The sequence below is a fragment of the Leucoraja erinacea genome, chromosome 17 (genome assembly GCF_028641065.1).
Source record: "Leucoraja erinacea ecotype New England chromosome 17, Leri_hhj_1, whole genome shotgun sequence".
In the NCBI taxonomy this organism is placed as follows: domain Eukaryota; kingdom Metazoa; phylum Chordata; class Chondrichthyes; order Rajiformes; family Rajidae; genus Leucoraja; species Leucoraja erinaceus.
The window spans coordinates 28484206-28498103 of NC_073393.1; the positions used below are offsets into that span (position 1 = coordinate 28484206).

Consider the following 13898-nt stretch of genomic DNA (forward strand, 5'->3'; position numbering starts at 1 on the left):
GTGCAAGTGTCATTCACGAAGTGGAAAACAACTAAAACTGCAGATGCTGAAATCGGAATCGGAATGTGGAAGAACAGCCAGTCAGGCAGCATCTGTGGAAGGGGAAACCAGTCCACATTTCAGGTCAAAGTCTTTTCATTCAGGATGAATGGTTTGTATTAAAGCTGTGAAAGAAAATATACTCCAACTCCTCAAAACCCATCTAACAGATCAGACCAACATTCCCTGTTTAAATATAGAAACTAGGAGCTGCAGTTGCTGGTTTACACAAAAGAACACAAAATGCCGGAGTAACTCAGCAGGTCAGGCAGCATCTCTGAAGGACATGGATGGGCAATGTTTCGGGTCGGTATCTTTCTTCAGAAGGGTTCCCCATGTTTGAAGGAGGGTCCTGACCCGAAAGGTCACCTGTTCACGTTCTCCGGGGATGCTGCCTGACCCGCTGAGTTACTCCAGCACTGTGCGTCCTCCCCTGTTTAAACACAGGGCGGCGAGTCTTCAACCTCAAACATTGGCAGCTTCCCCTTTCCGCAGATGCTGCCTGATTGGCTGAGTTCTTCCACTGTTTCTGTCCGTTGTTTCATTTAACAAGTAGCCCAGACTTTGATCGGCGGGCCTGCGGACAAGCAAGAGAACAAGCGAAGCATCTGACGTTAAAAAAAAAAGAGCAAAGGAGTGTTAGAAATGTTTCAACTTCAGTCAGGGTTTGGTTTGGATCCTAAGCTTCTGTCTGTGTAATGCAATTAGCCATGGCCGAGGCTGCAGCTGTGCCAGTCTGAAGCTTGGCTGCCGACCCATGTCCCAGCGCAGCAGCAGGGTCTGACATTTTGCAAAGGTCAGCGGGGTAGTGTACACAAACACCTCTTTGTTATCTTAGCAGTATCCTAGTCGCCGCACAAAGTCCTTATTGTTTAGCGACTGGTTTGGCTGAATGTGTACGATCCGTGTGTGGAGGGAGGACACTGGTCCAGTGTGATCCACTCCGCTGGGAGCGAACCTTGCGTCTCCGTGCAAGCAAGCCGTTCGTCAGTCCACCAACCACATGACTGCAACTTAATGTTGCCCCCGGCCAGTGAATTGGACCTCTGGATCGCTCATCCAGCAACAATAACACAACACTAATGTTGGACGGCACGGTGGCGCAGCGGTAGAGTTGCTGTCTTACAGCGCCAGAGACCCGTGTTCGACCCTGACTACGGGTGCGGAGTTTGTCCATTCTTCCCGTGACCACGTGGGTTTTCTCCTGGTGCTCCGGTATCCTCCCACACTCCAAAGGCGTACAGGTTTGTAGGTTAATTGACCAGTGAAAGTTATAAATTGTCCCTATTGTGTAGGATAGTGCTAGTGTACGGGGATCGTTGGTCGGCGCGGTCTCATGAGGCCGAAGGGCCTGTTTCTGTGCTGTATCACTAAACTAAACTAAAGCTGCCAACTATCTACCTAGTACAAGGCAGTACACTGAGGGGATGCTCTCAACTTATCTGGATGAGCACTGCTCCAACAACACCTCAGAAACTCAACACAATGTCGTGCTTGGATGGCACCTATCTTCCTTCCCTCCTTCCATCTCTGGACTATTGCTCTACAGTTTATTTCAACTATAATAAGCACCAAGGTTTACAAGTCCCGACCCGAAATGTCACCTATCCATTTTCTCCAGGGATGCTGCCAGACCAGCTGAGTTACTCCATAATTTTGAGTCCATCTAAGGTGCACCAGAATGCTAAGGGTGGAACTGCAGATGCTGGTTTACAGCGAAGATAGACACAAAATGTTGGAGTAACTCAGCGGGTCAGGCAACATCTCTGGAGAAAAGGAATAGGTGATGTTTCGGATCCAGACCCTTCTTCAGACTGAGAGTCAGGGGAGAGGGAAACTAGAGGTATGGAAAGTAGAAATCAATTCAGGGGATTCGGCAGACAGTCAGAGTCTTTGTCCTCAGATTGAAAATTCAAATACTAAAGGTTGAGTGGGGCAAAGTTTAAAGGAAATGTGTGGGGCAACTTTTTCTATACAGGGTAGTGAGCGCCTGGAACGCAACGCCATTGTGAGGCAGATAAGAGGTGTTTAAGGGGCTTTTGCAGGCGTTGGATACGCAGGGTATAGAGGGATTATGTGCAGGTAATTAAGAAATAGTCTTGGCACTGTGTTTAGCATGAACGACATTGTGGGCCGAAAGCCGTTGTGCTGCACTGTTCTATGTTCTATTGGAAGCAGGCTCCAAACTTGTGACCTCCACAACATAGAAGGCAGAGGGGAACAGTGCCACCTGTAGGTTCCCTTCCAAGTTGCATGCCATCCTGATGTGGAAGTATATCGCCATTCCTTCATCGTTGCCTAGTTTAAATCCCGCAGTTCTCTACCCGGCGCTGTTGTGGGAACACCGGCTCCACACGGAGTGCAGCAGTTCAGGAATGTTGCTCAAGGACTCAAGGGGCAGCAGCAGAGTTGCTGCCTTGCAGCGCCAGAGTCTCGAGTTCAATCCTGACTTCCCGCGATGTCCATACGGAGATTGTACGTTCTCCCTGTGATCACATGGGTTTTCTCCGGGTGCTCCGGTTTCCTCCCACACACCAAAGATGCAGTAGGTTAATTGTCCTCTGCACATTGTAAATTGTCCCTTATTTTGTAGGGTTGAGTTTAGTTTAGAGATGCAGCGCAGAAACAGACCCTTCGGCCCACCAAATCCGTGCCGACCAACGATCCCCGCACGACACTATCCTACACACACTAGCGACAATTTACAATTTTACCAAGTCAATTACCCTATAAACATGTACGATTTTGGAGTGTGGGAGAAAACCGGAGATCCTGGAGAAAACCCACGCAGGTAACGGGGAGAACGTACAAACTCCATACAGACAGCCATAGTCAGGTGCATTCTACCCAATCTATTCCTTTCATGATTTTGTATCCCTCTATAAGTTGACCACTTGTCAACCAGCGCTCCAAGGAATAGAGTCCTAGCCTGCTCAACCTCTCCCCTTGGCGCAGGCCCACGAGTCCTGGCAACAGCCTCGTAAATCTTCTTTGCACCCGTGCCAGCTTGTAAAATTTATTCAGAGCAGCGAGGCTTGTAAGTTGCAGAGATAACTTAAGTTGTTCTTCATTTCCAGATAAGCCCAAGGAATTTGCACTGACAGGGTTGAAGCCAATCCATCCAAACCTGCACCAATCTCCCATCTCCCACCACTCGGTACCCACCCTCATCTCCACCCCGACCGGCTTCATCCCACCAGGAACCAGCTCGGCACTGCTCCTGCAGAGGAACAACGAGGAAGAGAAGTGGATGGCAAAGCAACGGCAGCTGAGGCAGGAGAAGGAGGACCGGCAGTACCAGGTGTCCGAGTTTCGGCAGCAGGTTCTGGATCAGCATCTAGACATCGGTCGACCGGGCTCCCAGAACGAGGTGGAGCACAGGGACGTTATCAGGTAAGGGAGCCAAAGGCTCCAGATGAACCTTTGGAGCGAAGGGTTAGGTTGAAGTCTATCTTTAGACTTTAGAGAAGTGACCAAAAAGTGTATTCATGTTTAATTCCACAATCCGCCAGATTCAGGGACAGCTTATTCCTGGCTGATATCAGGCAACTGAACCATCCTACCAACAACTAGAGAGCAGTCCTGAACTAATATCTACCTCATTTGGAGACCCTCAGAGTATCTTTGATCGGACTTTGCTGGTATTTGTTCACATTATTCCCTTTATCATGTATCTGTACACTGTTAATGGCTCGATTGTAATCATGTATTGTCTTTACACTGACTGGTTAGCAGGCAACAATAGCTTTTCACTCTACCTAGGCACACGTGACAGTAAACTAAACTCAACTAACAGCTCGAGTTGAGTGCATTCTTGCTTCTCGTCTTGTTGTCAAATGCCCAGTCAGATGTCTGGACTCCATAGTTTTTTATATAGGAATGAAAGTCACCCTTTAAAGTCTAAAGTCTTTCAATGGGCATGACACTGAGCTTAGAGCAGTTTTGACCAACATGGTGAACACCAAGTGATGAGGCTTTGAACAGGTTCACACCATCCAATGGCTTTAGTGAGCTCCTTCCCAAATCACCCAGCAACTTGGAAAGAATCCAGAATCCCACTTAGTTTATTTTAGATTAGTGTAGAGATACAGCGTGGAAACAGGCCCTTTGGCCCACCGGGTCCTTGCTGACCAGCGATCCCTGAACACTAACACTCTCCTGCACATACGAGGGGACAATTAGCAAGTTTAACAAGCCAATTAGCCTACAAACCTTTGGAGCGTGGGAGGAAACCTGAGCACCCGGAGAAAACCCACGCAGGTCACGGGGTGAACGTACAAACTCCGTACAGACAACACCCGTGGTCAGGATTGAACCTGGGTCTCTGGCGCTGTGAAGCAGCAACTCTACTGCTGCGCCACCATGCCGCAGTAATCGACATAGTACTAACTGTAGCACAGAACCTTTTTTCCCCAGGGTGGAAATGACAAAGACGAGAGGACATAACTTTAAAATGTGGCAATGTTTAAAGATGAAAGGGCAGGCTTTTTTACACACAGAGTGGTGGGTGCCACAAACGTGTTGCATGGGGCAGTGGTGGAGTCAGATACGGTAGTGGCATTTATAAGGTTTTATGTTAGGCACGTTGATATATAAGGTAGGGTGGGATATGGATCATGTGCAGTCAGAGAAGATTAGTTTAACTTGGCATCATGTTTGATACGGAAATTGTGGGCCAAAGGGCCTGTTTCCATGCTCTATCTCTAAACTTGGTATCAGCATCAAATATTGAACGTCAGAGAAATGGTGTAACCAAATTAATTAAAACTGGGACTTCCAGGTTACCTATGTTAACCTATAAACTTATAGATTTAATGTGAGGGGGGGAAAGATTGAATAGGAATCTGAGGGGCACACAGAGTGTAACTTCCATCCGGCAGATGTTACAAGGCCTTCTACGCCCGAACCTCCAGACTCAGAAACAACTTTGTTCCCAGAGCTATAGCGGCTCTGAACCGGCCCTGCTGAGTGCCCCCCACCCCCCTGGACTGTCTCCCTCGGATGGTCACGTCACACAGCTTATTTGTTTATTTTACTTTTCTTTTACATCGGTTGGAAGCTGCATACTAAATCTTGTTGCACTGATGTGCAATGACAATAAAATATATTATTATTATTACACAAAGGGTGCTGGGTGTATGGAACGAGCTGCCAGAGGAGGTAGTCGGGGCAGGTACTATTACAATGTTTAAGAAACATTTAGAGAGGTGCATGGATAGGATAGGTTTAGCAGGATATGGGCCAAGGCACTGTAAGGCAGCAACCCTACCACTGTGCCATCCTCACTATACCACTTTGCTGCGCAGGGAAGTGCGACAAGTGTAGATGGGACATGTTGGTTGGTGTGGCCAGGTTGGGCCGAAGGGCCTGATTCCATGCTATAAGACTATGACTGTATGATTATAACTAGTGTCGAACAAGTGTCGAATGTGCATTGATTCAAAGGCACCTTCTGCATTGTTGGAGGCTGCGGTAACATTATTGGAGCAGGGGGAGGCTGTTCAAGAGAAGTCCTCTTTGTTCCATCAACATTGAGTTAGGGTCCAGGCAATCTGTTAACTGTGGTTTGAGATTGAATTTAAACAAACTAAATTAGTTTGAATAAGAGTAAAGCAGCTGCTTTCAGAAACACATAAGAATAGCAAAATAGAATCCTCGGGGGCTTTGAGCTTAATGAAATTGTTGTAAGGTCAGTCACAGCTAAAGGCTGGATAGGTCACAAGGGAAGTGTGCTCAAGGCAGTGCATGTCTTGGGTTTCAGTAGCCACCAGTTAAGAGCACATAAAATGCTTTTTATCAGTGTATCCCCTGGGGATTAGACAGATCTTGTTTTACTTGCAGCACTCCAAGCGAACCACGCTCATATCCCTTTGAAATCAGCTCTGAAGATGCCTGTTCCATCTATCTTTCATGAACTCGGGGTGTTTCACCCTGTTTTAATTTTTTTACTCAAACCGGAGAGGCAGCAGATTGATTCATTGGGCTTTGTAAATTGCCCCTAATGTGTAGGGAATGGAGGCAGGAGTGAGATAACATAGAACTAGTGGAAGGATGGCACAACAGTAGAGTTGCTGTCTTACAGCGCCAGAGATCCTGACCAGGGGTGCTGTCTAGACGGGGTTTGTATGTTCTCACCGTCACCTCCGGGTGCACCTAGTTCCTTCCACACTCCAAAGATGTACAGGTTTGTAGGTTAATTGGCTTGGTAAGATTAAAAGTTTGCCCCAAGTGTGTGTAGGATAATGTTTGTATGTGGGGATCGCTGGTCGGCATGGTCTCAGTGGGCCGAAGGGCCTGATTCCAATGCTGTACATCTAAAACTAAACAAATCTCCTCACATTAGCCTGCAATTATTTTCCTCTTATAGGTCCAGACACCCCTGTTATAATGTGCCGAGGATTGAACAGTGAGGCTGGTTGCCTTCTTAGTTTGGTCTAGTTTAGAGATGTGGAAACAGCCCCTTCAGCCCACTGAGTCCACGCTGACCAGCAATGTGTGTACACGAGACCCATTCTACCCACTAGGGACAATTTACAGAAGCCAAATAACTGCCAAACCCGCACTTCTTTGAAAAGTGGGAGCAAACCGGAGCATCAGGATGAAACCCACACAGTCACAGGGAGACTGTACAAAGTCTGTAAGCACAGCGCCCGGGATCAAACCCGGGTCTCTGGCACTGTAAGGCAGCAACTCTACCACTGTGCCATCCTCACTATACCACTTTGCTGCGCTCACAGCGTCACTGTGCCATCCTTTTCTGTGCCACAGTGCTGCCCCTCTGCAGGTAACTGCTACCCACCACCTGTTGTTAATCCGGACACTTGCACAACAGGGTCTTGCTGCTGAATAACTGACAGGCTCCTCTTGCACTGCTGGAGAGATAAGAAATCGCTGAACGACCCCAACACTTGCACTCATTGCATTGCCACATCAGCCGCTCCATTGACTTGATTGTCAAATTAAAGCATTACCGTCTTACAAAAGGCTTCCATCTTTTCAAACAATTATCTCTGTGTCACGGCAGCCATGCCATTCAGCACTCGTAGATATTGCAATGCCCAGACGATAGCACAGATCCATACACTCGCTGCGATTACAGTTAAATAGGGTTTTTAACAGTATGTTGGATGACAAATTATATGTAGATAACCACACTGATAATTAGATGACACTTTGTGGAGAGCAGAGGTCAAGATAATTTGCAAGCTGCCGTATTACAATTACTCTTTCCCTCTCAATCTATTGACACAACTATGAGCGAGACTGGAAAGGTAATTGTATTCACATCTTGAAGCCACAGGGGTTGCACTGAATAACATTTTCTGACTCTTGTTTGTTCAGCCCATTGGTGGATGATTAAGCATTGCTCACACAGGCTGCCTTCCTCTCTGATGATTTATAATTGTCACGTTTTTTTATTCTCTCCCAGCCGAGCAGGCTAATCAGGTATGATAGGAGCTGAGATCTGTGGCTTGCACTTTATTCCCTGCGTCTGCTTCAAGAGGATGGTTGTGTAATTCAAAGCTTCATAATAACCCCGCTGCCCCGAGCAGCTTCTGAGGCATTTAGGTGATCTCTAATTAATATTATAATAATACCAGCTCTGTGTTCGGGAAACGCATGATATCCTGCCTCATCTGTCTAATGCCAGCAGATAATTGCATTGTCCTTGACAAAATAAAATAGGCTTCCTTGCAAAGCCGTCTGCTCGAATAAAATAACGACGGAAGAATAATGGAGGGCGAGACACAGATGAGTTGTTGACTTTAATCTCCTTGTAGAAAGGAAGGAAAGGAAAAGATGTAACTGCTGAACATGTGGAATTGACTTGAAATTTCACAACTTTCGGGCAGCACGGCGGCGCAGCAGTAGAGTTGCTGCCTTAGAGCGCCAGAGGCCCGGGTTCAATCCTGACTAGTGCTGTCCCTACGGAGTTTATACGTTCCCCCATGACCACGTGGGTTTTCTCTGGGTGCTCCAGTTTCCTCCCACACTACAAAGACGTACAGATTTGTAGCTTAATTGGCTTTGGTAAAATTGTAAAATGTCCCTAGTGTGTGTCGGGTTGTGTGAATGTGCAGTAATCGCTGATCGGCGTGGGCTCGGCGGGCAGAAGGGCCTGTTTCTGCGCTATATCTCTAAACTAAACTAAACTAAACTGAGCAGGGGTCAGAATTTGACCTCTGTCTGCGTACTAAATGTGCTATTTATTAATAAATGCAACCCTTTCTCTGGAGTTTGCTTCCTTTGACGATAATGGATCTGAAGCAGAGTTCGACCTTTACATTTTGTTTAACCTCCAGTCCTTTCTGGATGATTAATCCGGATGTCACTATTCACATAGTATCAGCAGTGATTTAAGTAAAGTTTGCAGTTATTTCACATCATTTTATTGATTTAATTTTCTCCTCGATTTAATTTCCTTCCCTCCCCTCCCTCTCTCAAAGGCCACTCGGGCTAGAAATGTGTTGTTTTTTTTACTTGCTTCTCATCATCACTTGGTAGTTTTGTTTTGTTTATTGTCACATGTTTAGGTTTAGTGATACAGTGTGGAAACAGGCTCTTCGATCCAACAAGTCCATGCCGACCCATGATTACCCATACTCTAGTTCTATAGCCTGGTGACAATTTACAGAAGCCAATTAATCAAAAACCTGCATGTCTTTGGGATGTAGGACGAAACCAGAGCACCAGGAGAAACCCCATGTGGTCTCAGGTAGAACCTGCAAACTCCGAATAGACAGCGCCCTTAGACAGAATCGAATCCGAGTCTCTGGCGCTGTAAGGCAGCAGCTCTACCACTGCGCCAATGTGCTGCCCAGGGTACCGAGGTACAATGATAAACTTTTTGTTGCGTGCTGACCAGTCAGCGGAAAGACTATACATGACTACAATCAAACAGCCCATCTCAAGTGGCTGTGCACTGTGCTCCATTTCTGAAACATCGTTTCATAGACAGGCAACTGAGCTTTCCCAAATAATGAAGAACACTTGTAGAATTGAACATGCCGAGGGAGACACGGTGGAGCAGCTGGTAGCGGCGCTGCCTCACACCACCAGAGACCAGGGTTCGATCCTGACCTCAGGTGCTGTCTGTGTAGAGATATATCACAGAATATATCGATGCTAATTGGCTTGGAAATTTGTAAATTGTTCCTAGCGTGTAGGATAGTGCAAGTGTAAATGGTGATCGCTGGTTGGAGCGGACTCGGTGGGCTGAATGGCCTGTTTCTGCGTTGTATCTCTAAAGTCTAAAGATACTGCCAGAACCGTGAGTTACTCCAGCATTTTATGTCCTTTTAACCAGCATCTGCAGTTACTTGTTGCTAATTTTTGCTCTTTGCGTTGCCAGATCTGGACCGAGCCACTCGCACGACCTCTGTAGCAGAGAACAGCCTCAGCAACTGGGAGCCCCTCCGCCCCTCATCTCCCCCAAACTCCACCCCAGGGACCACCATTCGGGCCCAGCTGTACTGTGGAACCCGGTGAGCCTGCTGGACAACCACGCCGAGGCCCGCAAGGCCCACGAGAACCATCTGCTGAACAACTATGCCGGCCACTTCGAATCGCCGCGGCAACTGGGCCCGCTGATCAAGACGGAGATGAGCCACGGCCATGAGGAGAGCGTCAAGCGGCAAGAGGTGGCGGAGAAATACCAGCTGCTTCGAGGGGCCGGCTCCTTGGAGAACGCCACGCATTCCCACGTGTACGGGCCCCCTTTTTCCGAGCTGGAGAAGTCCGCCCAGTCCATCCTCAGCCAGCAGAGAATGTCACTGACCTTCCCCCCGCACCACAATGACGTGAGCTTGTTGCACAAGTCGCCGGGCGCCTATAGGCAGTCTCACGGCCGGCCGCGATCTCCGGGCCCCATGTACATCTATGACGAGTCACTACACCGACACCGCAGGCTGGTCAGCAAGCTGGACCTCGAGGAGAGGAGACGGAAAGAGGCAAAGGAGAAAGGTGAATTTTGCGGCAGAACATGCATGCACACATACACATTCAATGCACTCACACACACATGCAGTCTCACACATGCATACATGCAATCTCACACACACACATGTACTCTCATACACATGTATTCACGCATTCATGCACACACATATGCATTTACACACACACTCATGCCGGCACTCACACATACACACACTCATGCGCGCGCTCACACGCACACACATAGACACACACACACACATGCACACTCGCTAACACACACACACAAGCACTCACACACACACACACGCCGGCGCTCATACATACACACATGCGCACGCTCACACACGTGCCCGTGCTCACACACATGCACACATAAGCTCATGCACACACACACATGCACACACACACGCTCGCTATCACACACAGATACTTCAGCTCGCTCACACATATATGCACACACACACTCACATATACACACACACACTTGCTCTCACACACACACGCTCACTCGCTCACATGCACAAACACACTCGGGTGTGATATCACTGCAGCCCTCTTCCAAGCGGGTCTATCAGACTATCAGGGACACACCGTGTTACTCGCAGTCACACTCACACTCAACACTCAACACTCGCAGTAGGGTGATAATGGGTTTTGATTCATTGATACTTTACTATGACATGTGACGTCGCAATGAAAGTCTTTGTTTTACATACCATGCACATCGTATGTAAAGAGCTGCCACATATAGGGCGTAGACAAAGTTACAAATTATTCATTACAGTCCCCAATGGTCGCTGGGCCCCTTTTGTACAGTGGTAAGAAAGTGTAGGACTGCATGCGGGGGAACTGTCCCTCACTGTCAGAGCACATGTCCAAATAAGCTTGCCGATCGCCGGCTTGTCCCAGCAACTTAGTACTGGTCTTCCAAAGCGGAGGTGTGGCAATCCCAGGCTTCTCCCTGCAGTTTGCCCTTGCCTCAAGAGGAGGCGCTGTTGTGTGCGTGTGGTGTCAGGTGTTCTGGCAGCTCTGGCTTGCCCCGTCCACTCAGCCATAGCCTCAGGCAGAGGCGCTGACTGTCGAGGGACTTTGTCCCGGCAGTCCAGTCTTAACCACATGGTGGCACCGGTACGTGGAGTTTGCGGAACAATTGACTAAACTCGGTAGGTTTCCAGGTCCACTGCGAGAGCTGAGCACTAAAAATTCTGGGCCTTGGCTCTGATGCAGCACCTATGTCAAACACTAGAGGGCATAACTTTAAGGTGAGATGGGTATGATGATGTGCAGAGCAAGCTTTTCACACAGTGGGTGCCTGAAACGTGCTGCCTGGGGTGGTGGTAGTGGCAGATACGACAATGGTATCCAAGAGGCTTTTGGATAGGCATGTATATATAGAGGGGTATGGATCATATACAGGCATAGGAGATTAATTTAACTTGGCATCATGACATTGTGGGCATGTTGTAGTTTGTTATGTTCTATGTTAATTTTAGATAGAGGAGATTAATATAACTTGGCATCGGGTTCAGCGTGGATATTATGGGCCGTAGGACCTGTTCCTGTGCTGTACTTTTGTTCTTTTAATTTTAAATAGAGGAAATTAGTTTAATTGGATATCATGTTCAGCATGGGCATTGTGGGCCGAATAGCCTGTTCTATGCTGCATTTTTCCATGTTAATTTTAGGTAGAGGAGATTAGTTTATCTTGGCAACATGGGCATTGTGGGCTGAAGGGCCTGTTCCTGTGTTGTACAGTTCGATGTGTTATAGAGTGTTGCATTGTCAGAGGTTTTGCCCATTGGGATTGACATCACATAGGTTTATGCCACAGTAGAACCCATGATATAACTCAGCAGAGTGATAAAACAGCAGAGTGTCCTAGTCCTGGCCAATATCTGCCCTGCAGTCCAAACACTTAAGAAGGGATTATCAGCCGATTATCACATTGTTACTGATGGAAGCCTGCTGTGCTTAAATTGCCTGCCATGTGTCTTCCTTTATAGCTGTGACCACACTTCAAAAGTATTTCTGGTTTGAATCTCATAAAAACCTTCTGACAAGCGATCATAGAACATGAACCACCACTGCACAGGACAGGCCCTTCAGCCCATCATGTCCATGCCGATCATGACGGCAAGTTAATCGCTGCCTGTATGTGAACGATATCCTTCCCTTCCCTACATGTCCATGTGCCTATCTAAAAGCCTCTTCAATACTACTAACATATCTGCTTCAATCACCACCCGTGGCACCCACCACTCTGGCGGCACAGTCTGGCGCAGCAGTCGAGTTGCTGCCTTATGGCGCCAGAGATCCCGATTCGACCCTGGGACTATGAACTCCGACAGAGTTTGTACGCTCTCCCCATGACCACGTGGGTTTTCCCCAGGTGCCCTGGTTTCCTCCCACACTCCAAAGACATGCAGGCTTGCGGGTTTTGGTAAAGATTGTAAATTGTCGCTAGTGTGTTGGATAGGGCTAGTGTACCGGGATCGCTGGTCGGCGTGATCTCGGTGGGATGAAGAGTCTGTTTCTGCATTGTGTCTGTAAACTAAACTAAACTACAATGGAGGACTAGTTTTGGTACCATCAGCTCAGACACACTACAAATGTGACTCTTCTGGTGACCCAGACCACAGGGCTCATCATTTAATCTACCAGAGGAGATCCATTGTCATCAATGTCCACTAATTTGAAGGGCAAATAGTTTAGTTCAGTTTAGAGATACAGCATGTAAACCAAATCCACACTGCCCGTCATTTGCCCATTCACACTAGTTCTAATGTTATCCCACTTTCTCATCCACTCCGTACACAAGAGAGGCAATTTGCATAGATCAGTTTACCTATAAACCTGAGCGTCTTTGGGATGTGGGAGGTAACGGGAACACACAGAGGAAATGCGCAGGGTCACAGGGAGAACGTACAAACTCCACACTGACAGCACCCGAGGTCAGGATCAAACCTGGGTCTCCGGCGCTTTGAGGCAGCAGCTCTACCGGCTGCGCCACCATGTCACCCTTGTGCCAACATCAACTGAGACAACACCACATCGGTGTCTCCACTGGTGTGTGTGTCCCAGGCACAAGTGTTCATCCATTAAGAGGTCCATTGTCATCAACAACCACTCATCTGTGAGGCACTTCATTGTAAAAAAAGATTCTCACTTTGAACTGCCGCAAGCTATATTTAGAGGGAACTATGTGTGCGTGTGTGTGTGTGTGTGTGCGTTCATTCGGCTGTAGTTAGTTAATTGAAGGACTGAAGCAAACTAATTGGGCAACACTGCTCAGGATGAATGTGCTGACACAGCAACACGTACTAGCACGCTGTCAAGCTGCATTGTCAGTTATTCTGTCGCCTTGCTTCCAATGTTCCTAATTAGGTCATTACTATGACTTTGATGACTCGTATGATGAAAGCGATGAAGAGGAGGTTCGAGCACATCTCCGACGCGTCTCCGAGCAGCCGCCGCTGAAACTTGACGATTCTTCTGAGGTATGTTAGCACTTCGCCTCTGCGGCAGCGCTGCGAGCTAAAAATAGTCTGTGCAGTGATAACAAGAAGCTTAACACAGTCCCTGGCAGCCTCCTCTCCCTCTCCCGCCCTCCCCGACACATCATTAATTTTGCCTTTGCCCACCTCGCTCCTGTTAACAAAACCACTCTCTCTGAGCTCCTTGCTCAGGTTTGAATTCTCCCTTCCAGAAAATAGCGGAGGAGGCAGGAGATAAGAGGCACAATTGTGGGCAGGCACACGCGATCAAACAAGGTTGAAGCAGGCTGTGTTCGTTGAGGTACTGGTATTGCCCAGGGTAATGCTTGTCAAATGTGTTGGTGGTTTTGCAGATATCAGTGTGTGGCTCTGCTTACAATAAAGGAAGCTGCCTGTCTTCTGCGTCTCAAGCATTCACGGCTCAAT

General features: G+C 47.8%; 1 protein-coding gene across 7 annotated transcripts in view; it reads left to right on the plus strand.

Moving 5' to 3' along the window:
* Positions 1–13898, plus strand: part of gse1b (Gse1 coiled-coil protein b) — a 506044-nt gene that overhangs the window by 477962 nt on the left and 14184 nt on the right. For all 7 annotated transcript variants that reach the window (XM_055648860.1, XM_055648857.1, XM_055648859.1 and 4 more), the window contains 3 exons: positions 3117–3432; positions 9392–10002; positions 13363–13475. In XM_055648860.1, the coding sequence (XP_055504835.1) occupies positions 3117–3432; positions 9392–10002; positions 13363–13475 (1040 nt within the window). The remainder of the gene's footprint in view (positions 1–3116; positions 3433–9391; positions 10003–13362; positions 13476–13898) is intronic.